Source organism: Ursus americanus, chromosome 34, assembly GCF_024610735.1.
Source record: "Ursus americanus isolate L20-20 chromosome 34, mUrsAme1.1.p, whole genome shotgun sequence".
Taxonomy (NCBI): Eukaryota; Metazoa; Chordata; class Mammalia; order Carnivora; family Ursidae; genus Ursus; species Ursus americanus.
Genome location: NC_142160.1, coordinates 1,639,267 through 1,665,497, shown reverse-complemented (window position 1 = coordinate 1,665,497; position 26,231 = coordinate 1,639,267). Strand labels below are relative to the sequence as shown.

Below are 26,231 nucleotides of genomic sequence, written 5' to 3'. Positions count from 1 at the left end.
TAACCACTGGCCATATACAGTCTCGTTTCTCCTCACTGTCTTGTCACAGCTGTGGCAAAGACACTCTTTTTGGTGCTGAGTGTGCACAGAGATGAGTAAAAGCCACAACCATGTCTTCCCCAAGGAGCTCCCAGGCCAGCAGGAAAATAAGACCTAGAGCCATCTCGTTTTCTGCCGCCTCTGTCTCCCAAACTGCACGTCACTGTGACTGGCCTGCCCTGTGGCCCTTAGCATTTTTTTCTTTTGTATTCATTTGTTTTCATGTCGTCATTTGACCATAAACTTTACTCTGAGCTTCCTGGCAGCCGAGGAGAAAGGGGAAACAGATTGTGTACTCTAATCTGTTGTTTGGTATGAGCATGAATTCTTCAAAAGATGTAATTGTTTTTTCCTGGTGGCAAACCATAAGGAAATGATCCAATTAATTAAAAAAAAAAAAACGAGGAATGCTATACAGTATAAAAGACAGTATCATCAGTAATAGTTTTTGGTAGATGTTATAAATGTCACAGTTCCCATGGTGCCGCTTCTTACGTCACCGTGCCGTAGCTGGGGGCGGGCGGGGGGCCCATCTCCTGGAGGGTACGTGTGCCAGATGTTGTCGCTTCCACATGCATTTTGCCTCAAATCTTTGCAATCCCCTTAAGTAGGGCACCATCATCCGTATTGGAGAGTGGATGAACTGGAGGCTTCAGGGAGTAATTGCAGGTGTGACCACAAAGGTGTTGCTCTGGTCAGCGTACCGTGTCCTCTTAGGTGAGGCACGTGTCCTCCACACCCCCAGCTGCTATTGAGAGATGACAGTCTGTGTGTTTTTATTTCAAAAAGTGCAGCAGATTGCAAGTTTCCTCCTGCCAGACACCATGATGCCTCCTCACCTCATGAAGGGCCACGGCTCCCAGGTGATCCTGCTGGTGTCGGGGTCGGAGCTGGTGCTCTTCACCATCCAGGGCCTGCAGCTGGCAGCCTTCCAGGACCACCAGAAGCCCATCACATCCCTGTGGGTGGTGAGTGCGGGCCCGCCTGCCTGCATGGTGGCCCCGGCTCCAGAGCCCGGGGCTCTGCCTCACTTGGCTTCTCATTTCAAGGACCAGAGCCGAGTCCTCACGGCTTCCTTCGACCTCTCCCTGCGAGTGTATGTGTGGAATAAGGAAAATAAGATTCCCGTCCTCAAGAGCTGCTATCACCTGCTTGGGGGCTCCCACAGATGGGCCAGGTAACTGCGTCCAGTTTCCTTCACTTGACCTGCGAAGTGGCCTCACCTGGCCTTTCCAGCAGTATGACTGGGACTTGGGTCTCAGCCCGGCCTATTTTCACTATCCGGGGAACCTGAGATAAGTCGCTGCTCAAATGCCATTTCCTCCTCTGCTTAAAAAATTTATCTCCTTTAACGTACAAAGCTGCCACCTGCCGCCCAGTCTCCCAGATGAAACAGGGTCTGAGATGTGGCTGTTTTGTCCACAGCCCCACAGGGGCACATAGTGACACCTGGGTGGGCCCAGCATGGACCTGGAGCCCCACCCTCACCTCCTGCCCTAGGCCACACGATTCCAAAACCATTTACCAAATGCAGGTGGGGGTGGAGTCCGTGGGGGTGGGATGGGAAAAACCCCAAAGAATGCAGTTTTTCTTTGGGTTCTTCAGTTAGTATTTTGGAGTCACTTGTTTCTTCTTCCAGACTGAGTTCTGCAAACGGACGGGGTGGACAGGTCCGCCTCAGGCTGCACAGAGAGATGGCGACCGCCATCACACTCGGCGTGCGGTCTGGGGTAATTTCAGCCTCCTGTGGCAGATGTTTTGCTGTTGTAAATGAAAATGAAAAAATACCAAGCCCCAAACCAAATATTTAAAAAACTACAGATTTCTGTAACAGACCTACCTCATTTCTGAGTTTTCAATCAGTTGTCGTTTGAAGATAATTATTAAAGCAAACTCCTAATTAATACAGAAAAACTTTGTTTTAGTATACCAAGCTCAACTTTCTGATGAGACAGAAGTAGAGATTTCACTCAAGTCTTACAGTAACGGGTAGGTTTAAACGCTGTCTCTTCACTTGCTAAACAAAGCATAGAGGACGGCCTGTGCTCTCGTTCCGAGGAGGACGCGTACCAGTTCCTTCCCCGCTCGGGTTCCTCCGCAGAGTCCTTTGAAGTTGGAGGCCCTGTTGGCATCTGCATTGCTGTGTCTTTGCTAACGCCCTCGTGCAGTTGTTCACGCCCCTGCCCTTCGGGGGCGCGGGCATCGTGGCTTCACCACGCTGAGTGTGCGTGTGCCCAGAGGCCGGCGTGGGTGACCAGCCTGTCAGGCGGGCGCGGTCCCGCTTAGACGCTGCGACCGCTCGGCCGTGGTGATGGCTTCCTCCTGCGGCGGCAGGAAGCCTCTCTGCTGAGGGACGCGCAGCGCAGACACTTGTGCTCATGGTCGCTGGAAAGCGGCCCGGTGCGGAGGTTGCCCTTGAGGGATTGTGCTCCCGTGTTGGCCTCAAAATACGCTTTTCCTGCTCTTCTGTGTGTGTGTCTTTAAAGAATTCTCTACCTCATTACTGAGTGGGTAGAGCATCCTTTCCCTGAAATAACACTGTTCTCAACTTAGCAACCAAGTGGCACTTCTAGAAACTTCTTTTTTACATGTCTTTTAAAAACACTGTACCACATGCACGAGACGGCGCGACCATCGTGCTGAGCAGGTGGCACTGTGAGGATCTTCACGTGTGTGTTCACACACTGACTCACATGGATATAGGATGGAAGACATTCTTCACTGAACTGACGCCATTCTCAATGTCATAAAAAGTAGCACACGTAGAAATATCTTTTCCAGAGTGTGCTTTAATCAGGACCCCAGAATGGATCATGATTTTGAATTACACCCCTTTCCTAATTCAGAACAGATTCCTCCAGAAATCCTCAGTTGAGTGGTAATTTCCTTTGGGAGCTTCATTTGGCAACAGTAAACCCAGCAATCTTGCTTCGTGCTATTGCCCATAACTTTTTCCAGCACCTTTTTGAATGCTGTAACATAACCAGTACTTTGAGAGCTTTTCAGTTTCCTAAAATGTTATCATCTGTGAATACATAAATAATTCTCTAAAGAAAACAGGGAAAATTGGTGTGTTAAATATAAATTTACCACAACCTAGCCACATACCCCCCAGGTATCTGCCCAAGAGAAATGTTCTGTCCAAACAAGGACTTGCACATGAATGTTCTTAGCAGCTTTATCTTGTTTTATTTTTAGCATGGAATTAATTCTGAGCTAAACAGTAGTTCATGAAAGCCAAAGTGGCAATATTTTAGAAGCAATCTATGGCCAAAACCAGCTTCTACAGGAAACTCAAATCCCTTGTGTGCTTGTCTGGTATGGTTCTCTCCACACCTGCTCACTGTCTGTCATGCCTCAGAGCAGCGTTGTCTGTCTAGGCAAAGATAGCATCGTGGAAAATGATGGCTCCATTAGCTCCTGTGTTGATGTCTTTCACTGAGACTGGTTGGGAGTTGATGGCCTGGTTCTCAGTTCTGGGGAAATGACTCTACCCTGTCGAGATTGGATTAGGTACCTGTTCTCTATTGGAAGTTTCTAGATTTGCTGAAATCATGATTCAGGCAGCTACCATCAGGAGGGCCCAAAGCGGATACTCCCACTCCAGAATGTGAGCCTACCTGCTAGTTGTTAGGAATGAACGCAGGTCTCAACCCCGATGGGGTGTGCTAGGGTGGAGAAGGTCCAGAGGTTGTGTTCCATCTTCGTGTAAAGGCTTAACTACTTAAACATATGTCTTCTTTAAGTTAACATGCAGCCTGTCCCTTCCTTTCACAGTGGATTCACCCACGTGGAAAGCGACTGTATGAGTATTGTAGGTGTGGAAGCCAGAAGCATCGGGACTAGTATCCTGAGGTCATATTGCTTCAACATGCAGCATGGCTCAGATGATTGTGTCAATTGAAAATAATCTCACTTTGGTGAAAAGCTTGTCTACATACAAACTAAATGATTATTTTATCAACATTGGAAAAGGAATGAGCAATTCTCAAATGCCTCTTATGGACCAGGCACTGTGCTATGCGACTTTTTTTTTTAAATCCTCACAGCAAGCCAATGAAGGACATATGATGTCTCTCTTTTTCAGACAAGGAGCATGACCAGTAACAGAGTCACTCATTGTTGGCCTGTTGTCTGGCTGCCATGCCCCCTGCCCAAGCTTATTCAGATGGTAAGTGGGAGAGAGGAGGGGATGCAAGAAGGCCCGTGTTCAAGGTGCTGGGCTTGTATCCTGATTGTTTTTGTCATTCAGATACGTAATGAAGGAAGGAAATGTCTTTTTTCTCTATTCTGTTACATGCTGTAGACGCATTAATAAATAGTTGTGTGGCACCACACTGCTGAACTGTAGGGATACCATTTTGTATTCTGTGCAAGTGGCATCCTTGGAGTTGGTCCCCAGGGCAGCCCTGGCTCCTTGGGTCGCACATCATTAGAGTTCTCAACTGCAAGCCACAGGACAGAAGGCTCGCTAACACCAAGAGAGGAATTTACTGGAAGGAAATAGAACAGTGCACTAGGTCAGCGGGAAGGCTGGAGAAACAGACGTGGAACCACAGGAGACCGGGCAGCAGGCAGCAACCAGAGCCTGTTCCAGCAAGGTCTTGCCTGCTGTCGTTTCCCACACGCTCCTACCGCTGCCATTGCACGCATGGCGCTGATGCTGTCTGAGAACTTCCCGGCTGCTCCGACGCTCGGAACACCAGGACGCGTGTGTGATTTTCCGGCTTCACGACATGCCCACACCCCCCGGGCCAGGATGGGAGAGAGCGACCCCTTCAGCTTCAGTTGAGCAGCTCCCAGTTGACTCGCACTGTGAAAAATTCTTCAAAAATAGGAAAAATTCTTGAGAAACAGTGAGGATGAAAAGCTCTCTGCTACAGCCTGCTGCTTCAGGGGTCCAGTACCACAGCCCTTCTTCCTGATTCTTGTACTGTATACCCAGCATAGCGCCTGTGCCCCGGACAAGCCCAGTTACAGTCATTTCCTCAAGAGGAAAAAATCTATAGCCCCCCCTCCCACCCCCCTGCTTTGAAATCTGTGATAAGGTTTATTTTGGGATAATTGTAGGTTTACAGAAAAGTTGCAAAGACAGTGCTGTGGATTCCATATACCTTTTGCCCAGCCTCCCCTGGTGTGAGTATCTCCCAAGGTCTTTGTCGTCTGGAAGTCAGAAATCTCTGTTAATCCTGTTACAGTACTGGTTGGTACTCGGCGGTCCTAGTGCATCCTGCATACAGCCATAGGGGAAAGGGAGAGCAGACAAGAAATTAGATAAATAAACACACACGTGACACAGCAAGAAAGGAAATAGCTCTTTCCTTCAGAAGACGAAGGGAAAGTTCAGGTAAGTTGCGATACAGTTTCTGGTGAAGACACATGGAAAGAGGTTGGAGTGTTCGCAGAAGGGGGGGGTCAGATAAGGGAATGGTGAGTGTATGGGCCACCTAAGAGGTGTGGACATGGGGCAACTGGGAAAGCAGTGCGGTCAGTTCTTAGGGGAGCCAGCCAGAGCCTGGTGTGTGCTGGCTGCAGCAGTAGAGTGGTGTCATGTCCGGCTATGGTGGCCCTGCCCAAGGACAGCTCTGTGGACCCCTGCTTTGGGTGTGATGTGGGAAGCTTGGGGAGGGAGTCATAATGGGAGCACTGGAAGCTCTTAGGGAAGGTGTGTGTTGAGTCTGGCAGACAGGCTCCTCACAGGAAAGCAAGGTCTCTGAGGTGTGATACCACAGCCTGGGGGAAACACAAAAGTGTGTCATGCTCTCACGTCCTCTAAATCCAAGTTCTGAGCCTTTTTCCCCCTCCTGTGGCAAGGACTGCTGCTGCTGGGGGAGCACGAGGGCCTCAGGAGCACCTCTGACTCCTGCCAGCAGGCAGATCTCAGCCTGCCTCTGAGTCTGTTACTCCAGGTGCAGCCCAAGATACTCCAAAAGTAGAAATAGATACAAGGGGCGCCTGGGTGGCACAGCGGTTAAGCGTCTGCCTTCGGCTCAGGGCGTGATCCCGGCGTTATGGGATCGAGCCCCACATCAGGCTCCTCCGCTAGGAGCCTGTTTCTTCCTCTCCCACTCCCCCTGCTTGTGTTCCCTCTCTCGCTGGCTGTCTCTCTCTGTCGAATAAATAAATAAAAAAAATCTAAAAAAAAAAAAAAAGAAAAAAAGAAATAGATACAAAACACTGGCCACAAGTGAAGTCTTAACAAATTCCAAAATATTGTTAACTATAAAAAGTCCTTTGTGAAAAGACAGTCACACCAAATACACACACACACACCATTAAAATTCACTTTTAAATAATTGATGGGTTAAATAGAAAATCTAAGCAGAAATTATGAAATATCAAAATTAAGGATAGATAATTTTCTTAACTGGATAAAGGGAGTGGGGAAAGATTGCAAACGCGTAATGATAGGTAATCAGAAACGTTTCTGCTGATGTTAGAAACAAGGTAAGCATGACATTGGTCACATACTGATAAATGTAATACTTTTTTAAATTCTAAAAAAAAATTAGAAATGGGTATGTGTGCTATAATTTCTAAATAGTACTGTCTCCTTTAGAAACCTAAGAAAATCATCAGAATTAGCAAATCAGCATGACTGGTGAATAGGGTATCTACATATTGAAATCAGTGTACAAAAATTAGAAAATATGATATCATTCACAATAACACCAAAAACTATAATATCTTGGGATCTTAAAAAAAAACTTAAGAAAAAACACAGCTTTTCTAAAGGAATAAAGAATAGAGATAACCCATGTTCAAGGATAGAAGAATCCCTACTTGAAAGAGGCCATATATTGAAAGTAATACCAATAAAATTGCTACCATTTTTAAAATAGAATGTAAAAAGTTGATTATTGGATGTATATGGAGCTATAAGAGGACAAGAGTAGCCAAGACAGTCTTGCAGAAACGAGGGCAAAGGAAGGGGTAGACCTGCTCTGTGAATCATGAAGACAGAATTGAACTTTATCATTGAGACAAATGGCATCTGTGTGGATAGACAATAGATCAAGAAACAGACCCAGGTATGTTTGGAAATTGGGTGTACAATAGGAGTGACACTGCAAGTCAGAATGGAGGGGTGATGCTTTAGTAAGTGATCTTGGACTGCTATCCAAATGGAGTAAAAGCAGATTTCCTTCCTCATTCCATGCACAAAAATACGTTTTTATGTGTAAAGGATCTAAATAGAATTGCTTTTAATTATGGGGAAATTTTAAAGCAGGATTAATACAAAAGCAAAAACCATAGTGAAATAGTATCAAAATTTAAATCTTTTGTTCAAGTGGCACCATAACCAAAATTAAGACATGCCGTTGACAGCAACCCCCAAATTGAATTAAGAGGAAATGTAATTTACAGAAGAAATCAAACCCTAAAGAACAGGAGAAAATGCCCAAAATCATTAGTAATCACAGCCGAATAAAATAATAATGACCTATCACTTTGCACTATTACGCTGGCCAAAAAAAAAAGTAAAAAGCTGATGATGCTGAGTGTTTGCAGACACATGGACACAGGACCGGTGCTGGAGGCTGCCTCCGTCCTGTTCGCATCTGGACGTCTGGCCGATCCGAGGTGCGTGCTCCAGTAGTGCGGGTTCAGGCCAGCGCTGTCTCAGCCCCCCACCCGTCCCCCGTTCTGGTCAGCACCGGGCTGCCTTCTCTTAGTCCCTGTATCCTCTGCTGTGAGGGTGTAGCTCTTGGAGGTCCTGGCTCAGTGTGGGGCTCACTCCTGTGCACCTCTAGTGTGCACCATCCAGCACCTAGGTGGGTGACAGCTCAAATGCCCTGCAGCGTGTGCCTCAACTCCGAGCGTGGGGCAGCCTGGTGCGGATGGGCTGCCAACTGCAGGAGAGCGGGACCTGGTTGAGGGAATTGGAGGTGTGTAAGCTCCAAGTCCCAGCTCAGTCCACCGTTTGCACCACTCCCTCCCGATGTGTACAGCTCTTAGACTGCATTGTGGGACCTACCATCCCTGAGCCGCCTCCTGCTGAGAACAAAGGCATCTTTACTGTGCCAAGTGTGACCAGAGTCCCAGAGCGGATGATGACCTGTCTGGATGCCTGTGGCAAGAGCACTAGTGAAATGAGCAAGAGCCCCTTTGCTGGATTCCCTTTAAGCAGCACTTTGGGCTATCTGGGTTGCTTGTTTGGTGGGGTGACCCAGACCTTCGTCCCCAAGGTGATGGTTGTGGTGGTTTCCCTTGCTCACTCAAGGTCATTGCTGCTAAGTCATTGCTAAGAGATACCCAGTTACTTACCTAGGTTGTAGACACACTCCACGCGATTATCTACCAGCAGCCTTAGTCCCTGATGTTTGTCACTTACGATTCCAATCAGAGCCAGTCCGTCCTTCCTTTGCCTGTTGGGCCACTGGCCAAGAACAAAAAAGAGGTAGTAGTCACAGCTTCCATTTAAAAGGAATGCTTGCTGTGACCCTGAAAGAATTGTCTCCACTCCTATCTCCAGCAGCTAGGACCTATCCATAATCTGCGAGAGCCCCGGGTTGCATGAATGGGAAATGAAATATGCGGGTTTGCTGACTGTCATAATAGATGGGGCCACTCCTACACCTGTTGGTTCTCAGACTCCTATATTCTAGCAGTAGTGGCACTATTCGTCATTGGTTCAGAATGTATGCCACATCATGGATTGGAAGATGGTATCCAGGCCACATTAGGTGGTGTCCTCTGGCCAGCACCTTGGTGCAACCGTCAGTAGGCCATGTCATCATCACATCAGGCCAGTTAATCCTGGATGATGGGATGGGACAAGACCAGTGCATTCCATAGTGATGAGCTCATGGTCACACCTCCTTTGGTGTAAAATAAGTCCTTCATTCTGAGGCAGTACTGTGGGATATCACAGGTAAGGCATTCCATAAGACTTTGGGTGCTGGTGCTGGCAGAACCATAGGCAGGGGTCATAAGGACAAAATACTGCCCCGTGATTAATGGTGCCAAGTGGATAGCATCATGGACAGGCCTTCAGCTGTGGTGGTAATGTGAGTCTTGATACAGGAAGTCCTTGTCATTGGGCCTGTGCTTAGCTGTTTGTTACCCCTGACACTGTTCATGGGTCTTTGCACAGGGACCGGATTGGTGAGAAGAGTCTGCCTGGCAGCCAGAGGATGGTCATCCTGTTGCCGTATTATTGAGAGCCTTCCCTGTAGTACATGGTCTCTGGTGGGCTTTCAGGTAAGACACAGGTCTCATGCTGTTTGCCCAACTCCACCTTCCTCGGACCTCCAGTTTGACCCTTCTAGGCCCCTGACCAGGCAATCCATCTGCCACTGTCAAAAGTCCATGTATCTCTGTACCCACAGTCATTTTCTTTCTTATGAATGAATAACTGAGCCGCTCTCAGCTTGGTTCATTTGAAGGACTTCCTTTCACAGTGTCTTTCAGGGATATCCCCAGTGGTGCTGTAGTGAGGCATAGTGCAGCAGCAGGCCATTTCTGCCAACACCCACATGACCAGCCAGCCTGGGTGTGATTCACTCAGTCCTTTCCTCATGCTGGTTGGTTGTAGGAACCCCCCATGAAGCATGGGTGCAGTTGAGGGGAGAGGCAGCACAGGTAGGAGTCTGGGTCACCTGCTCCTATGATTCTGTTGGGTCTTATGGCCACGCTTAGGTGCAGTCCCAAACGGGCCATAAGCATTGCATGATAGATCACTGCTGTGCACGCTGAATTCTGTAATGGGTGGATCACATCACGTCTAGCTTATGATGGGAAACTCCGATCAGTTCTCATATTGTGTCCTGCTGTTGGGTGATCTGTCGCTACCAGGTCACAGGAGCTACTCTTCACATGACTGGTTCTCAACCCTAGAAGGCACAGATTTACTCCAGAACCCTACCTCTCTGTTCTGTTGTCCCTGTTGGAGCTTTCCAGATTCCAGACAACATCCTTACCGATCACAGATCTTGCTAGCACCTTCTGACCTGCTGAATTCTAGGATCAAGGAGGTCTTCTTGTGCCACAGCTAGGGTCTGCTGTAGAGCCTGCTCTGGCTCCAGACCCAAGACTCTGGCACCCTCTGGAGTTACTCAATAAATGAGTCAGAGGAGTATTCCCAACTTTGGTACTTGTTGCCTCCAAATTCAAATTCCAGAGAAACAAACTGAGGGCTTCAGAGGAGAGGTGGGTGGGGGAATGGAATGGGCTGGTGATGGGTAGTAAGGAGGGCATGTATTGCATGGTGCACTGGGTGTTATACGCAACTAATGAATCATTGAACTTTACATCAGAAACCAGGGATGTACTGTATGGTGACTAACATAATAAAATAACACTAAAAAAAAAACAATTCCAGAGAGACCCACAGAATGTTATTTTCATTGTTTTTGAGTGGAGAGATACTTGAAGGGCAGCAGGTCCACGAGCGCGGACACCAGACCCGCAGGACACCGGACCCCACACCCAGAGCCGCCAAAGGACGCCACCACCGACTCATAGGACCCGCATCACCCCCACAGAGTCCCCCGAACCGCCAACGGACGGCGCCTCGCACCATAGCCTACCCGGTTTAGTGTTCAGGAGCATGGGCTACAAAACGAGCTGTGTTCCTATGGTTATCTGACCCACAAGAAGGATTTCAATTTCTTTGGAATTGAAAGTTGCAAAGAACATCAAGAAATAATAGTTTGAGTGGATGACACATTCACGGAACCAGGGAAGTAACCACCATCCACAGGGTGTATCAAGGAGATGCTCAGCCTAGGGTCAGTGTGGCTGTGGCTTGATCAGGAGAGAGGCAGCTTCTGGGAGACCTCTTGTACATAATATTGACCAAGGCAACCTTGGCCAGCGACACCAGCAAAAGGCCATCACCGCGAAGACAGTGACCACCTGTCTTCATTACCCCCAACCGGGAATCAAAGCACTGGTTGAAGAAACAGACTTGACAGTCAGTGAGACTCTGGGTCCCCCTGGGCTGAGTTCTCCACACAGTATGTCCTGTTTCTCCAAGAGCAGGGCAAGGAGCCACCATTTTCCAAATCACAGACTGAATATCCTAACAGAACAAACTTTACGAATGTGCTGCTTGAGTGGCTTTGTTTGAAGGGGATTGTTAAGTGGTGGGCTGGGAGCAATGTGTTCCAGGGAAGACTGGAGCCCTCTGGCCTGCAGGTGACCCTCTCGTCAGGCAGGAGCAATTCTGTAGTAACTCATCGGGAAGCTGGGTACTGTCCCCAGCATGGCGTCATTCCTCGGAAGGCAGGGACACAAAGGGACATAGGCAGAGGTCAGCCTTGCTGAGAACGCAGACCTGGCACCTGCTGTCCCTTCACGTCCACCGCCCATGTAGCCAGTGAGGGTGCCAGCTTCCTGCCTTCACAGAAGCTTCTGACAGCACACAACATCTGAGGTGATCTCCAGCATGGACTTCTCACATTTGGAGAAATCCAGAGTGGTCCATGGAAGTCACTAAAAGTCTTGTTTTAGGGCAAACCTGCTTATTTTGCAAGATGTGCTTCCTAGTCAATTGGGGTTAGGATGTCCTTTCTTTATGAAACGATGTTGTTGATGTTTGAAAAATAAGAGATGGGCAACCTCATGAGAAATTGTGCCCTTATCTGGGTGGGGGGAGTCAGGGGTCATGATGAACATGTTGACTGTCGAAGTGGCAAGAGGGCAAGGCCAACTTGTCTCAGACGGCTTCCCGCTGGACTGGCCTCCCTGAGCTTTCATGGACACTGCCCACAGCCAGGGCCCACAGCTGTCAAAGCTGGTAAGCACCACCTGGTGGCTCAGCCATGGGCCTACTGAGCATTAGAGCTGCAACCACAAGCTCAAAATCAGATGCTGACCAACAAGGAAACAGCTGGTGCTCCTCTCACCCTGAGTGCTCACAGGATGCTCACTAGATGATGGTGCTAGTTCTAGTTCCTGCCAGCACAGGGCCTGGGATTCTCTGATCATACACTAGATCGCATCAGAGCTTGACGGCTGAGCCTCTCTCCTGGATCCTGGATCCTGGATCCCTTCAGGATCCCTGTGTGCTGGTCCAGAAAGCAAGTATAATGGGAACCCACAAACTCCCACTTGTCCCCTGATAAACATGTCTGGCAGCCTAGGATTTATATTTTCAGGGCATTCCCTTATGGTTACTCTAACAAGTACAAAAGACTGATCTGAACTACTATGTAAAATTAATGTTTGAAAAGTTTATTCCAATGATATTTGAAGAATGCATTTAAAGTAACTAAAGTAAATATAATTGCATCTTACTCTAGTATGTCCAAAGTATAAGCTTTAAATAATATAAAAATGACAATAATAATAAGAAAGCCTCCAAATATTTGAAAATCAAGATGCAAACTTCCAAATAATTCATGGTAAAAACAAGTATCTTGAAGAAATTTTTAAAAATACACAGAACAAAATGAAAATGAAAATACAACATATAAAATGTGGTAGGACCCAGATAAAACATTGCTAAGAGGGGGGGCGCCTGGGTGGCTCAGTCATTAAGCGTCTGCCTTCGGCTCAGGGCATGATCCCAGAGTCCTGGGATTGAGCCCCGCATCGGGCTCCCTGCCCGCTGGGAGCCTGCTTCCTCTCCCACTTCCCCTGCTTGTGTTCCCTCTCTCGCTGGCTGTCTCTCTCTCTGTCAAATAAATAAATAAAATCTTAAAAAAAAAAAAAAAAAAGAAACATTGCTAAGAGGGAAAAATGGCACTAAATACCTATATTAGAAAAGGAAGTTCTCAAATTAATAATCTAAGCTTCTACCAAAGGAAACTAGAAAAAAATAGCAAACTAAAGCCAACACATGAAAAAAGAAGGAAAAAATAATACACCATTATTTTTAAATAGATTTTATTTATTCATTTGAGAGAGAGTGTGTGAATGAGAGAATGCAAGCAGGGGGAGCAGCAGAGGGAGAGGGAGAAGCAGACTTCCCACTGAGCAGGGAGCCCAATATGGGGCTCAATCCCAGGACCCTGAGATCATGACCTGAGCCCAAGGCAGACGTTTAACCAACTGAGCCACCCAGGCATCCCAATACACTGTAATTAAATGGAGTTTATTCTAGGAATGCAAGCCTGGTTCAATATTCAAAAATCATCAATGTAATCCACCATATCAATAGTCTATAGAAAAAGACACTTGTGGCATAGCAGTTAATGCAGAAAAAGCATTTGACAAAACAACACACATTCATGTTAGACACTCATAAAACTGGGAATGGAAGGGCACTACCTCAACTTAGCAAGGAATATCTACAAAAAAACCTGATGACATCATATGTAATGGTGAAAGAATGGACATTTTTCTCTTAAATTCAAAAACAAGACCAGAATGTTCTCTCATCTCTCCTTTTCAACTTAGTACTGTAGATACTGGCCAGTGCAGTATGGCAAGAAAAGGAAAAAAGACAAACAGATTAGAAGGAAGGAAGGATTACTGTCCATATTCATGGATGACATGACTGTTCACATAGAAAACCCAAAGAAATCAACAAGAAAATGCCTAACAAATGATAATCAGTCTATCAAAGTCTCAGGATACAAGATCAGCACAGAAACATGAATTGTATTTCCTAATACTAACAATGAACGACTGGAAACCAAAATTAAAAACACAATGACATGTACAACAATTCCAGAAAGTGAAATGTTTGGTTGTAAAACTTTTTTAAAAGAAAGGATCTGGGGTTGCCGGGTGGTGGGTATTAAGGAGGGCATGTGCTGTGATGAGCACTGGGTGTTATATGCAACTAATGAATCGTTGAACTCTACATCAAAAATTAATGATATACTGTATGGTGGCTAACTAAACATAAAAAACAGAGAGGATCTGTATGATAAAACCAATAAAACCTTGATGAAAAGAACTAAACAAGACCTAAATAAAGAGATATGTCACATTCACGGATTGGAAGACAATATAGTAAAATGTCACTTCCCACAGAATTCTTTTGTCCACCTAGACAAGCTTATCCCAAATGTATAGAGGAGAAGGTAAAGGGACCAGAAGAGCTACAGCTGTTTGGCGAAAGCAGAATACAACGGGAGGGTGTTAAGACTTGACATAAAGCTACAGTGTAAGGCAGTGTGGTGGGATAGGTATGTGGCTCCATGGACGGGACAGAGAATACAGAAATAGTCACACAGAGATACAGCAAACTTGTGTCTTAGAAAAGTGCAAAAGCAATATGATAGAGGATAGTGTTTTTGGCAAATGTTAAAAATAACTCAGAACAGATAATAGATTCAAATGTAAGATATAAACTTTGAACCTTTTATAAGCTAAGCTAGGAGAACATCTTTGGGTGCTAGGGCTTGTTGAAGAGCTCTTAGACCCGACAGCAAAAGCACCAGATAAAAGAAAATGAAAAAATTGGATTTCATCAAAATTAAAACTTTTCCCGGATGAAAGGCCTGGCCAGGCATGAAAAGAAGCTACAGGTCTGGAGAATCTATGTGCCCTACCAGAAGCAGGAAGGAGTTTTCTCTGACCTACACTTGAGACTGTAACAAGGCTACTGGAGGAAACGCTTGTGCAAGTGTGGGCCCCCTGGGGCTGGACCCCAGAGCCTTGGACTCTCCAGCTGGCCCACACAGGTCTCTAGCCGCCAGCTACCACGTGAGCTCTCCTGCAGCTCTCCGGCAGCTGGCCACACTTGCGCAAGCTGGGATTCCTCATCTGCTGGTCTCTCTGATTTTCTGGGCCACGGCTTGCCCTATGACCTCAATTCTCTGCTGGGTCTAAGAAGAGTTATTGATTTTTAGTTTGTTCAATGTTTTTCATGTTTTGAGGATGGGAGTAATGACTTTCAAGCTTCTTACACTCCAGACTGGAAACAGGAAGCCTCTAACTGGTTCCTGTTAGCTTGCTCTCACTTCTGTAGCTTATCTGGGGTTGACTCGGCAACGAGAGCTGGCAGCCAGTGCCAGTGCCCCATCTAGGAGGGCAGGGAATCCCCAGTGGCAGACCTTCCACGTCCCTCTCCCCACGGATGCCTCCAGTACCCCTCCAGGCCCCGTTCCCAGGCTCACTGCCTCCTCCACTCGGCCCCTTCCCTCCACCCCACCCTAGACTGTCTACTCAGGAGTGGTTATCTGGGACCCACTCTGGAGACAGATCTGAGGAAGCCTTTCCCTGGTGTCTGAGGGGAGGGCAGGCAGGGTAACAGCACCTGAGCCCAGCCTGCTGGAGTTTGGAATAGCAAGGAGCTCCAGCTCCCTGAGAGAGAGGTGTAGGTCTGAGTCCCTGTTCTACGACTTGTGCCATCTCTGAAACCCTACGGAACCCCGCAAGACTTCATTTGATCTTTACAGGAAGCCGAGGCAGGACGAAACTACTGAGCACGAAGTGGGGAGTGGCTGGGCTGTTCCTGAAAGTTGGATGCTCCGTCGTGCAGGTGAGGTATGCGCGGGATGCCTCTGGGAGAGGTCTGAGAACCCAGGAGGGGCAGAAAGCACCCAGCTCCAGAGCACAGCCAGCTGCGGCTGCCACAGTTGGCAGGCGCAACGGTGAGAACCCGCGGGGATGCTAATGGTCCAGCTGAAGTGCCCGAGCTGCCCTAACTTGTGAGAGTGTGAGAACCGCGTGCCGTCTCAGTACTCACTGACACCCAGGGGCCTGAGCACGCCTGCCTGGGGCCCCAGCAGTGAATTTCCCACAGAGGGAGAGAATGCTCTCCTTTCCACTTCCACAGACAGCTGAGCCAGTGGCAGGCACACAGCCAGGCATAGGGTACCTCACTGGCGGGGCTCCGGCTAGGGGGACGGCTAGGGCAGGGTCTGCCAGCAATGCCACACAGGTGTAGGCCCTGGGAAGACACATTCCCGAGGCTCCCAAGATCATCCTGGAAGGCAGCGCCTGCACCAGTGAGATCCCAGTGTTAACAAGCATGTGAATCCATTTTTGCCCATCTGTCAGCAAGGATCCAGGATATTTAAACAATGCCAGAATTGGAAAGAATTTGCATGGAGCCCTCTGAATGGCATTTGATCTGTACTGGACGTGCATTAAATGGGAGCTTTCCCACCTTATTGTGGGTGTGAGGCCTGGGGTGGGTACATTGTGAGTAGGGGGCTATGCTGGCTGTACAAGGGCCTTTGTCAGGCAGACGGCCAGGAAGGACACCCTAGAGCATTGCTTCAAGGCTCATCGCCTGGCCACCAGGTCCTGGGTCACCTAAGCAGGAAAGGTGACTTCAGCATCCAGCTGTTGAAGGTATGGGGACACGTCAGACAGGCTGTCTTGCAGCCTTGGGAAGCAGGGAGCCGTTTCACGAGGAGCTGGGCCCCTTCTGACTGCAAAGAGTGGGGCCATGGGGACAGGTTTTGGAAGGTGCTGGGAGCCCGCTGTAGAACACAGGTCTGAGGACCACCGGCCTGAACCTCAGCTCTCAGCCCGGCATCCGGCCTCCTCTGTTCCTGGCTCACTCTCCCAGACCCTCCGTGTCTGAGAGCCGTCCCTACTGAGGGCCAGAACCCCCCTCCTCATGGCCTGGTTGTGCACCCCAGTCCAACTCAATCACCCTACAGTCTGGAGCTTCCCTCCACCTCTACTGGGAGTCGGTCCTCCTCCCTCCAAATCCCTGGATTGGTGTTTCTCTACTTTGGGGACACTGTTGCTCCCCCGCACTGTAGACATCTGGTGAAATGTCTTACTTCTGCTTGTGGGCTGAACTGTGTTCTCCAAAATTCTTGTATTGGAGTCCTAACTCCCAGCGCCTCAGAATGTGGCTGTATTTGGAGATAAGGTCTTTGCAGAGCTGATTAAAGGTAAATGAGGTCACTAGGGTGGCCCTAATCCCATATGACTGGTGTCCTTATAAGGAGATAAGGACACAAACACACACAGAGGGACGACCATGTGGGGACAACGGGGGAGACGGGAAAGACGGAGAAGCCTGGGTCTACCGGCCCGCAGAGAGGCCTCGGGTGAAACCGGCCCGCCCACGCCTGGACCTCCGACTTCCCACCTCCAGGGCTGGGAGGTGATAAATTCCTTCTGTTCAAGTGGGTCTCTGGTGTTTGTTAAGCAGCCGGAGCTGCCTGACACACTTCCTCTGAAGGCCCACGTGCTCGCCAGTGCTCCCTGAGGCAGGGGTGGAGTCTGCTCTCCTCCCAGCTGGCAGCCCTGGCTCCCTCCCAGGACAGTCTCCCTGACAGGCCCCCTTTCCTTGCACCGGGAGCCAGATGCTTGGCCTCGAGGGAGCGGTGAACGCTGAGGAACAGGAGGGGGAATGGGGTCCCCAGACAGGAGCGGAATGAGTCCTTTATTTGTTTCTGTTTGTTTTTTCAGGCTTGGCTTGGGGGGTGGCAGCTGATGGACAGGGAAGTCCCGGAGGAACCCTGAGAGCCAGTGGGGCTGGGGGAGGGGAGGTGTGGAAGGTTCCAGCAAGCAGACTGGGTCTGAGGCAGAGAGCTGGACAGAGGGGCTCGGTGGGTCACCGCAGGGCCTGCCGTGGGTCCCTGAGCGCAAACAGTAGCAGGAGCCAGGTCTGGGGAGGTATGAGGGCTGTGCCACGCCCCGCGGAGCTGGCGGCCTGCAGAGGCTGCTCTGGAGACTGAGGAGCAGATGTGGGATCAGGGGTGGGTGTGAGCCTCTGGGTCTTGTGGATCCAGTCGGTGAAGTAGTCGACCCTGGTGAAGACGCTGGGGTAGAGAGGGTGCCGGCAGTCCAAGCCCCAGCTGGCCAGCCCCACCAGAACCCAGGCTGCGGGGAGGTCGCAGACGAGGGGGCCCCCGGAATCACCCTAGGACAGAGAGGGGCGTTAGTGTGGGTGACTGAGCAGAGCCTGACAATAGCAGGGGGCAGGTGGCACTTGTGAGTCTGGGGAAGTCTGGCGGCTGGGACAAGGCACCGCCCAACGCCTAGAGGGGACAGCTGCAGGGACAGGGCCCACAGGGCTGGCTGTGAGTGGATCCTGGCCGGCCAAAGCCTCTGCAGCTGCCGGCCCCCCACCACCACTGGAGCTGCAGCATGCATCCCCCCTGGGGCCCCCTTCTTTTCACCCATTTAGGGCTTTGGTTTTCTCTGAGCTTCTTGGTCAAGCATGTCCAGAAAATGCCCAAGCCCAGGCCTGGTGGAGGCAGCCTACATTGTTGGGGGGCTGGGGGGAGCAGGAATGGGTTCCCTGACAGGTGCTGAGAGTTACTGGAGTCCTGAAATGCTGGCAAGGCATGTTGGTGGCACGGTGGGGACGCACCAGGGTGGAGACTCAGGACCGCTGGGGGGAGCCTTTCCGGAGAGGAGGGTACTCCTGCCGCAGGTCTCCGTGGGAGCCAGAGCTGTGGGAGAACCTCCAGGGCCCCAGGATGGTTCAGCAGTGCACGGTGGGTGTGTGGGTGGGAAGGCGGCTGGGATCCTAGCACGACCGCTTGGGTGTTGTCAGATCTCCAGCTGAGACCCAGGGCTGGGAAAGAGGTCGCTTGAAGGAGAGAGAAGGGCACAGGTGCGGCGGGGCAAAATGTGACCCTGAGAGACACACAGCCTTGCCCCTGGAAACTGCGACCTTACGAGGGGCTCTGCAGTCCTGGTGGAGTTGAGGGTCTCGGAACAGGAAGACTGCCCTGGGTTATCTGGGTGGGTCAGCACGAGGCAGAGGGAGGCAGGAGGTCAGAGTCACAGAAGGAGTGTGCCCCCGAAGCCGAGGCTGGAGCCACGCCCTCTGAGGACGGAGGAGGCCTCGGGCCAAGGAGTGCAGGTGGCCCCAGGAGCTGAGGAAGGCAAGGAAAGTCTTCCCTCGAGCCTCCCGCAGGAGTCAGCGGCGCCCACACCTGCATTTTAGACTTTGGACCCCCAGAAATGTCAGATGATGACTGTCGCTGTGGCCACCCAGTTTGAGGTGGCTCATCAGTGTACTTCCAGACTCACACACAGGGGCTCCTGGGAGAATGATGACCCCTCGCCCCCCCAAGAGCCCCCACCTGGAGTGCCTCTGGTTCTCCCAGCGGTGTGCCCCCCATAGCTGGCCCCCGTCTCGTGCCGTGGCCTCTGTCCACTGCAGGCCTCAGTGGTCTGCGCAGGTGAGCTGCAGATGCTACGAGGGACCCGGGGCCAGCCTGGAGGAGGCAGGATGGGGGCCAGCCTGGAGGAGGCAGGATGGGCTCCAGCGGCCTCCCAGCCCCTGCGGAGCTCTCAGCAGGCAGAGGAAAGCCCATCACTAACACAGCCCACGAGAAGTGCACCTTGGCTTGCACCAGCCTAGAGACAGCGCAAGCCGCGTGCGTGCGTGTGTCGGGCAGGGCCCAGGCAGCGACGCCCACGTTGATGAGGGTGAGTCTGAGGCAGGCCCAGAAGGACACGCAGAACTCAGATCGGGGAGGCAGACCAGGCCGATACGTGCTCCTTGTTCCTATGGACCAGGTGCCGCGCTAAACTCTCTACAGGAACCCCATTTCATGGGGGAGGAAACTTGGCTGGACTCTCAGCACTGATAAATGACAGACTGAGGCTGGAGGCGGGTCTGTCCACCCTGCAATCTGAATGCTGAGTCCCCGGCAGCACCCACCTCCCAGAGCTGCTTCCAGTGCCCTGCACAGGGGAGGGGCACTTCAGGGGAGAGAAGAGAGCCCGGGGTGGGGGCCAGAGCAGGTGGCCTGGAACACGGGGCCAGATGGAATCTCATGGACAGGCTGTGGTGACTGGAAGGCTAAGGGAAAAGGGGGGGACTCCCGGGTGTCCAGCTCAGCAGTGTCCTCAGCCTGGGGTTGAGGACACTACGATGTCCAGACCTCAGGCCCACAAAGGGCACCGGCTCTAAGCTCCACAGGCATGGCCTCTGCAGAAGAATGCAGGTGGAGGGCAGGGTCAGAAGGGAGGTCCAGGGTGACAGCTGGGTGGGGACTCAGGGGCTGAGCCCTTTGCATCACCCTGGGTGCAGCTGGCCCTGTGAGGAGGCTGGACCAGAGAAGCTGGTGGCCTGGGAAGCAAGAAAATGGGTCTACGTCCTCCCAGGAGGGCAGGCGGCCCAGCAGCTCCCGGGGCCGTAGTGAGAGCGGCTGTCAGTGGGGCCTGCCCCCGGCAAGCCCCTCTCACACCTCCTGGGGCCACCATCACCCATGACCTACAAACCACAAACGGGGGCTTAGAAAACAACAGAAACTTGCCTCTCCCGGTTCCAGAGCCAGAGTCTGAGCTCAAATGTGTTGGCACCTTCCCTCCATCCTTTAACCACACCAGTCACGGCATTTAGGGTCGCTCTGCATCCAGAACGGCCTCACCTCGAGACTCTAATCACAGCTGTGAAGACCCTACAGAGTTCCCAGTACAGTCACATTCTCAAGTTCCCAGTGGACGTGAATTTGGGGAACAGTGTTCAGCCCACTGCACCATCCTTTCAACAACCCCACAAAGGAGGCCTCAGAACCCCGCGCAGGCACAGAAGGTGCCACCTGAGCCCCCCCCCCCCCCAGCAGGCGGGGACACGAGGCCGAGCAGGGTGTCTGGTCCAGAGCCCCCCTCCCCTCCCCTTCTGGAGCCCTCCGGGCAGTACCACGGCTGGGCCCTGGGGGCATGCTCAGAGGCCGGGTGGGCTTGGAGTGGGGGGGGGCTTACATCAGGCTGGCCACATTCCCTTGCTGGGCCTGCTGGCCCACCTGCAGGATGGGGCCTCGCACAGAACGGAAAGAGACCCTCACGGTCCACATGCCCAGCAGCGGACACGTATCCACAATATACGAAAATGCAAAGAGCTCCAGAAAGGACAGCACAACAGAAAAGTGGGAGGGGGAAACCCTAGAAGGGAAACTTGACAGAAGACACACGGGAACAAACAGGAGAATTTATGTGACTTAGTCATCAGGAAAACACAAATTACACCCCAGTGAGACGTCGCGACGCACACACCCAAAATGAGCAAAGTTGGAGAGTGCCCGGCGTTGGCGAGGATACAGACGCACCGCGGCTCGAGGCGGCGCGAGGTCTGCGAACCCCGCCACGGCTGAGCCTCCACGGCCTTTCCCTCCGACCGCTCGCTCGGGAGCATGAAGCAGAGGAGTCACCTGAAGTGACTGGCAGGGAGACTCGGAAGCTGCCAGCCCTCCTCAGCAGAAGCCGCGGCGGACTGAACGCACACGGCCAAGCGGGGCAGAGCCGCGGCCCGCGCAGGACCAGCCGCAGGGCTGAGCAAGCACAGACCGAGCACAGAGACGACGCTCTGCGCGGGGAAAGCTCGGAGTCTGACCGGAGGTGTTGAGGGCGACGGTGGGTGGGGCGGACGAGCTCAGCCCGCACACACACCTGGACAGCAGACGCTGTGGGGGGTCCTGCGGGCGCCCTCGTGGGGCTTAGGGAGGGGCAGGGGACGGGAGACACGCAGGCCCGGGGGGGGGGGGGCAGGGGTGCTCCGCAAGCGGGACCCTGGAGACCGGGGGGGGGGGGCAGGGGAGAAGAGAAACGGCCCCACTCACTTGGCAGATGGCCTTTCCTGTCGAGAAGTCCCCAGCGCACACCATCTCCTCTTGCACAGAGTGGGTCTTGCTGTTGCTAAGTCTTCGTCCGTATAAGACATTACAGAACTCGTTGTCAAGGAGCCTCACCTTACCCTCCTGCAGATGGAAGGGCGAGGGCAGATGCTCTGTGTGGACAAGAAGGAGACCAGGGCATGCGCTGTGGGGAAGCCCAGCCACGCCGCACCCCTGCTGCCCCTGACACACGGGGCCTGCTCAGCACAGATGAGCCTTGAACGCGGCGGCAGCCTTCGTCTGTCCCTCACAGGCTCCTCTCCTATTTCCCAGACCTTCCACTCTCCTCCACTCCGTGCACCTTGCTCATACCCGTCCTAGTCCACAAAGACAGAGGGCAAATCCCACCCACACACGCCGTTTGTGGACCCTTAGCAACCACTGACCAACACAGGCCATTCACGTGCACTTGTCTGTCACTGACCTTCCTCCCATCCATCCATCCTCCTACCTCACACCCCACCAGGCTCCCTCCCTCCACCCACCTGTCCACACACCCACCTGTCCACGCACGGCTCCATCCCTCCAGCATCCGCCCACCAGCCACTCATCTCCAAGCCGCGCTTCCCCATCCAGCCACGAGCACTCACCTGTCCATCCGTCTGTCCTCATGCTGGGCATCTTGTGGACACCCCTGACACAGGAGGCATTGTTGTTGGGGACACAGGGTGAGGAGGTAAGTGGACGGGGCTGTTACAGATCTAATAAGTGGTGTGAAGGAGACAGAACAGGAGGAAGTGCCTCTTGAGCTCCTGGAGCAAGTCGAGCTCCAGAGGAGGGGCCGAGTTGTAGACGTAAGGACAGAGTGACTCCCGCATGCAAACGCTGGAGGGCGGAGAGGCCGCCGAGGCCACGAGGCCACGGGCTGGGGTGAGGACAGCCTGGCGCGCTCAAGCAGGAAGGAGGCTGGTGGCCGGGGCGCTGTGTGCAGGGGGCAAGGGGGTGTGCAGGGAGGGTGGGGCCAACATCACACAGGCCTGCCGGCCAAGGCAGGGAGTTGGACTTGTTCTAAGCACGGATGGGAAGGCATGCAGGGAGCTAAGCAGGGAAGTGGCGGACTCATGTTTTAAAGAGGACAGACAGCCATGTGGATGCTAGCGCAGGGCACACGGGGTGGAGCTGGGAGACCAGTCTGGAGCGATGGTCCGTCGGACTGGGGAGGCAGCGGTGGAGTGTCTAGGCCTTGGGGCCAGCTTGGGATATTAAAACAAGTGAGACATGGTCCCTGCCCTCGAGGAAGAAGAACCAGCCTCTGCCTCTGTGTGTGTGCGTGTGTGTGTGTGTGTGCACTCACACACGTGCAAGGAGGAGAGAGAGAATGCTGGAGGCTGGACAGTCCCTCAGACTTAGGGAATGCAGAATCACACACTACTTGGAACTAGAACTAAAATGGCCCAGTCGTCTAGAAATGAGGCCCAGAGGCCCAAGGTCCCGTGGCCACTTGCCTGGGGCCCCTCAGGCCCAGCCACGCCTCCCTTCTCCCCTGCAGCCCTCACCCGCCCGCGTCTCCCACACCCCCTCACTGTCCTCGCTGAGCATGCCCCAGCCGGTGATCCAGCAGGACAGGCTGCTGGACAGCTGCAGGCCCGGGCTTGGGAGGCAAGCGGGGGCGATGTAGGCGGTGAGGTTCACGGGCAGGTGCAGCTGTAGCATGACGATGTCACTCCCGAAGGGGTGATGCTTCTCGAAGTCTGGGTGCACGACAATCCGGCGCAGGGACAGCTCCCGCGTGTGCGGGGTGTGCTGGTACAGCCGCGTGCTCCCCAGCAGAACCCGGTAGTCTGCTGGCGCGTGGGACTTGCTGGCGGAGAGGAGCTCGTGGTCATTCTCACCTCTGAGCGTGGGCCAGCTCTGTCTCCCTGCCCTCTCATCTAACCACCCCTCCCTCTGGAGCCTGTGCCTGACGGAGGACAGGCAGCGTCTGTCTCCTCTTCCCAACCCTCTTGAGGCCGACCGATCTCTTGTTCCCAGCCTCAGAACATGTCTCCCCACTACACCTCGCACTGGAGGAGCGGGATTCCTCGGGCTCAAGGCTCCTTGCTGGGGCCTCACATCAAGCTCTTTCATTTTACACAGAGGCGCTCTGGCCCCAACCTCCCTCTAGCCCGACCCTTCCCAAAGCTCCCCACTACCCGACTGTGGCCCCACAACTTTCCTGCCCCTTCTTCCTATAAACGCCTTCCTGCCCCACAGCTGCTTGTCCATTTGGTCCGTACACGTTCACAAAACATTTGTTAAATGAGCAAATGAGCACAGGAAATCGAACCTTGCCTTGTCCCCTGAACACGAGTGACGGAACAGCCCACCCTGCGAGGTGCATGGCCCGCCACCTGGAAAGACTTCCCCCACTCCCATGCCCAAACCCTTTCTTCCGGCGCCATGCCAGCTGGGCCACTGTTCCTCTCCTGACCTCCCTCCCTGTCCGCGGGGCCCTCCCCTCTCACCCATGTTGGTTTTCTCTCCTGCCAGCATGGAGACGCCCCCTCGCCACAGAGGGGCCCATGTTTGGCACAGGGTCGGTCCCGATGAGGCTCCAGGCCCTTAAAGCCAGTCAGTGCCTGAACTCTAGTTCCCTGACGTGGGCTGTGATGCCCCCACTCCCTTGAGACTCCTCCTCGTCTGTTCAGAAGCCGGGCACTGAGCCAGGCCCAGGAGGCCAGAGGAGCCAGCCTGCTAAATAGCCACGTCAAGCTCAGGGAGCCCACCTCCCACCCAGGCAGCCTGGCAGGTGGGTGCTGGCAGCCACGACTCCTCCCGGGCACGCAGTTCTGCAGAAGTAATATGAAAAACCGGCCAGCTGTTGCTGTGTGAGCAGTCCCAGGTCCCTGCCTACGGTCTGACGCCCAGGAGTCTTGGGACACTGAGGAGAAGCCCTGGCCGAGGAGGCCAAGAGCCTGTCCACACTGCACGACGGCAGGACAGACCCTGCTAGTTCCCTGGGGCACGTCTGTGCTGGGGAGCAGGCACAGGGGCTGAGGTCGGAGGATGAGGTGAGTGGGCAGCACACTCAGGTGGAGGGGACATGGGTCAAAGGTCAAATACGCTGCTCCAGAGCAAAGCCCAGAGGAGCTGGCATCAGACACCCATCATCCCTTTACTCCTCTTCCCCTTGCACCCCCTGCCCTACCGGCCTGTCTGCGGGCACCCGGGAAGGACTCACTTGAGGAAGCAGTGGGCAGTGGAAACCAGCCAGAGGGGGTCAATGAGGACAGCTCCGCAGACGTGCGTGCGCTGGTACCGGAGGCTGGCCTGCCATGGCCACTGGCCAGCCAACACATCCCGGCCACCGTAGATCCTCCCCATCGTCTTGGGCTTCCCGCACACTGTGGAGACACCCCCCACCCTGTCCATGATAGAGACACTGGTGACCCCAGTGATGCGATCCCAGAGGCCCTCCCCCTCTTCACAGATGTAAAAACCAAGGCCAAGCGTTAAGGGGCCTGGCCAAAATGCCAGGGCTGCCGGACCCTGACTTTGTGACCGCTGCCGAGGACTGCAGGGCAGAGCACAGGCCAGCAAGCCCTGGGGGGACGGGGGCCCGGGGGTCTGCCGGGGCGGGGCAGGGGACGAGGGGACCAGAGCAGAGTCTGCAGGGAGACAGACGTCCCTGAACGCACCTGCCCGGTCGGAGCACATCCCAGACACTCCCTTCAACCAGCACACCTCCCCCTCCTGACCTGCTCCGCAGGGCTCACGGGTGACCAGATGTGCCCCAGATCGCACGCCCGGGGGGGCTCCTGTGGCCCCTCCACCTCACCCCAGCATCTCAAGGAGGAAGGTTCACAGGCAGGAGTCTGGTGCTGGGGGACTGGGGGAAAGCCCCTCCCCTGACTCAGGATGCTCCCTTTCTCAACGAAGAGGAAGTGGGCTAATGCAGACAGCCCTGGTCCTGGGATTCTCACCTGGGGGCCGGGAGGGCAGGGATGTGCCCAGGACCCCTGGAAGGGGCCTCCTGGGTCCCTCATTCAGCAGCAGTCCTTCCCCGCCCAGCCCCCATCCCAGGGCCAGGCCTGGCCACCTGCTCGGTTCCAGGGGGTCCGCAGCGGGGCCTGTGACCCGCCTGTGTTGCGGTTGGGGGATTTCCCAGGGCAGCCTGGTCAGAGGGGGCGGAGAGAAGAGGGGGCTGCGCCCCGCCCCAACCCCTCCCAGAGCCCCTCCGCCCACACGCCTCAGCCCAACACACCTGCTCCAGGGGCCAACGGCTCTGTTCCACGCCCCCGCAGCACCGGCTCCTTGGCCTGGGCCTCGGTCTCGTCTGGAGCGAGGGCCGGGGCTCGGGAGGCTACCGGCCAGGACCCTCGCATGCCTGCCGGCAGCACCAAAACCCAGAGCAGGGCCGCCAGCCAGCCTCGGCAGCGGGAGGTCGGCGCCTCTGTAGCCATCAATAAGGCTTCTGACCCCAGCCTGACCCGACCCGACCTGACCTCCACCCTGACCCCGTCTGGATTCCAGGCCCTGCTCCTGCCCCCACCCTGATCCCCCTCACACGCCCCAGCACCATCTCCTCCTAACCCCGGGCCCAGAGCCTGCCCAGACCCTAGCCCAGCCCTGACCCAGGCCTGGACTCCTCCCCACACCCGGTCCTGACCCCCAGGGCCTGACTTCTGGCCCAGCTGGTCCCAGCACGATCCAAACAGTGCAATCAAGTGCTCCTGTGAATTCAAGAGAAAAGACAATAGACTCCACAGAGACAGATGGGAACTACACGAGAAGGTCATTCACGGGAGTGGGGATGGGAAGGGGCCACAG

At 53.4% G+C, this 26,231-nt stretch overlaps 2 protein-coding genes across 6 annotated transcripts in view; one reads left to right on the top strand and one right to left on the bottom strand.

Annotated features, from left to right (window-relative positions):
* CDK20 (cyclin dependent kinase 20) overlaps positions 1 to 4,925 on the top strand; it is a 43,519-nt gene extending 38,594 nt beyond the window's left edge. For 3 of the 5 annotated variants that reach the window (XM_087858790.1, XM_045772325.2, XM_087858791.1), the window contains 3 exons: positions 829 to 1,007; positions 1,089 to 1,216; positions 3,817 to 4,925. In XM_087858790.1, coding sequence (XP_087714916.1) covers positions 829 to 1,007; positions 1,089 to 1,216; positions 3,817 to 3,943 — 434 coding nt within the window. In that variant the 3' untranslated portion in view covers positions 3,944 to 4,925. Of the gene's footprint in view, positions 1 to 828; positions 1,008 to 1,088; positions 1,217 to 1,964; positions 2,029 to 3,816 lie in introns of all 5 variants that reach the window. The other 2 variants (XM_087858789.1, XR_006775331.2) reach the window with 2 other exon arrangements.
* Positions 4,926 to 17,461: 12,536 nt separating this feature from the next.
* LOC123776432 (putative serine protease 47) lies at positions 17,462 to 25,864 on the bottom strand. Its single transcript, XM_087858767.1, has 5 exons — positions 25,666 to 25,864; positions 24,643 to 24,883; positions 23,006 to 23,283; positions 21,429 to 21,595; positions 17,462 to 17,770 (listed from the first exon to the last, which is right to left on the bottom strand). The coding sequence occupies exons 1-5, from the start codon at positions 25,862 to 25,864 to the stop codon at positions 17,462 to 17,464; spliced, it is 1,194 nt and encodes a 397-aa protein (XP_087714893.1).
* Between the last annotated feature and the right edge of the window lie 367 nt (positions 25,865 to 26,231).

Excerpts from the sequence above, each read along its gene's own strand:
- LOC123776432 (XM_087858767.1), bottom strand. The coding sequence starts at position 25,864 with ATGGCTACAGAGGCGCCGACCTCCCGCTGCCGAGGCTGGCTGGCGGCC. Across the intron at positions 23,284-24,642 it reads ACTGCCCACTGCTTCCTCAA|CAAGTCCCACGCGCCAGCAG; the intron begins GTGAGTCCTTCC and ends CCTCTCCGCCAG. Across the intron at positions 21,596-23,005 it reads GGGCATGCTCAGCGAGGACA|AGCATCTGCCCTCGCCCTTC; the intron begins GTGAGGGGGTGT and ends TTGTCCACACAG.